Consider the following 1449-nt stretch of genomic DNA (forward strand, 5'->3'; position numbering starts at 1 on the left):
TTCCCTCCCCTCTCTTTTTGCTCAGACAAGAGTGAGAATGGTGAGGCATATCAGAGGAAGAAGGCAGCTGCTGGCCTTCCAGAGGGCCCTGCTTCCCTGGTGCCTTCCCGAGGGACTCTGGTGCAGCCCAGCAGCGGCAGCAGCTGGAGGAGGATTGTGCTGCTCATCTTGGCCATCACCATACACAACGTGCCAGGTGAGGTGTTGCCCACAGCTCCAGCACCTGTCTGAAGGTAACATTGCCTCTTCAGTGCAGTCGTCTGCTTGGAAGACAGGTGCAGGAAGTTGTGTTTGTCCGTTTCAGAGGGAAGGGGAGGTGGGGGTGCCAATCTTTCTTGACTTTCCTTTGGGGATATACACTACAGATGGATCATTGTATTTCAGAACTTCCCATTCCCGTTACTTCAATACCGTCTCCTGTTTCTGTCTGTGAGTTCCTTCCATGAGTTATCTGATGCCCAGCTGTTTGGAGCATTGATTCATCACGGTTGCATGGAAGGGAACTCTTACAAACGCTGGCTATCTCTGATTCTGCTTAATGCTTTTGAGAATATTGAATTCCATCTAATTGGACCCTGATACTTGCCTCACCCACTTTCTTTATGTGGACATCTACCTGAAATGTCTTTATTGATATTTTCCTATTAAGCATTTTAGAGTGATTTGTTTTATGTCTTTGTCTCTGGATTTAGCTTAATTGGGAGGAAGATTTATTGATGTCTTATGGGGAAAAATAGTATATTTCATTTAGAACAATCGGAAGACATGGGTAAGCGTATAATATAATAAAAATGTAAAAATAAATAAATCGAGGAACCCTAAGTTCCTTGGAATACATTGTCAAATTCCAGTTCTGCCACTTAGTAATGAGCTTATCTTCATAAATTTCTTGAACTCCCTGAACCTTGATTTTTGTATCTATGAAATGAGCATAATGCCATACCTGACATATTTTGAGCATAAAATGAGATGCTAAATATACATCTAGCTTTGGGTACAATGCTTGGGCTTTCTGAATATTTGAAAAAATAGCCGTTATTAACCTGATAATACTCTGGCCTGCCTTTCAGCTGTGACTTCCTCAGTCCTGACTTCTACATGTCCTGACTCATCTTTCATTGCTTTGGAGCTTGAGTTTGAACATTCCTGGGGTGATATGTTTTCTCAGTCCTTGCAGAGTTCACAGTACTGATCTGTTCTTGTATTTCAGAAGCAGCAGCTTGGCTAGGCAAAGCTTTCTCGCATCCTAACATTTTTCTCTTCAAAGCTCTTCCAGGTGTTACTTTGTCATTTCCTGGCTTTATGCTGTGGAAGCAAAGGACATGGCCAAACCAAGTTTGCCCCTCTGTGTAACTGTATATTCTTTTGCATGTACACTGAAAACTTTTTTTTTTATCTTCAAAGAAAGAGGATTTTAATATATGTTATATATTATAGTATATATATATA

General features: G+C 41.2%; 1 protein-coding gene across 5 annotated transcripts in view; it reads left to right on the forward strand.

The window, feature by feature from the left end:
• The window catches only part of SLC39A11 (solute carrier family 39 member 11), a 383280-nt gene that overhangs the window by 230580 nt on the left and 151251 nt on the right, over positions 1-1449 (forward strand). For all 5 annotated transcript variants that reach the window (XM_014586792.2, XM_006145878.2, XM_014586793.1 and 2 more), the window contains exon 6: positions 26-196. In XM_014586792.2, coding sequence (XP_014442278.1) covers positions 26-196 — 171 coding nt within the window. The remainder of the gene's footprint in view (positions 1-25; positions 197-1449) is intronic.

This window comes from Tupaia chinensis, unplaced genomic scaffold, assembly GCF_000334495.1.
Source record: "Tupaia chinensis unplaced genomic scaffold, TupChi_1.0 Scaffold000159_1, whole genome shotgun sequence".
NCBI lineage: Eukaryota > Metazoa > Chordata > Mammalia > Scandentia > Tupaiidae > Tupaia > Tupaia belangeri.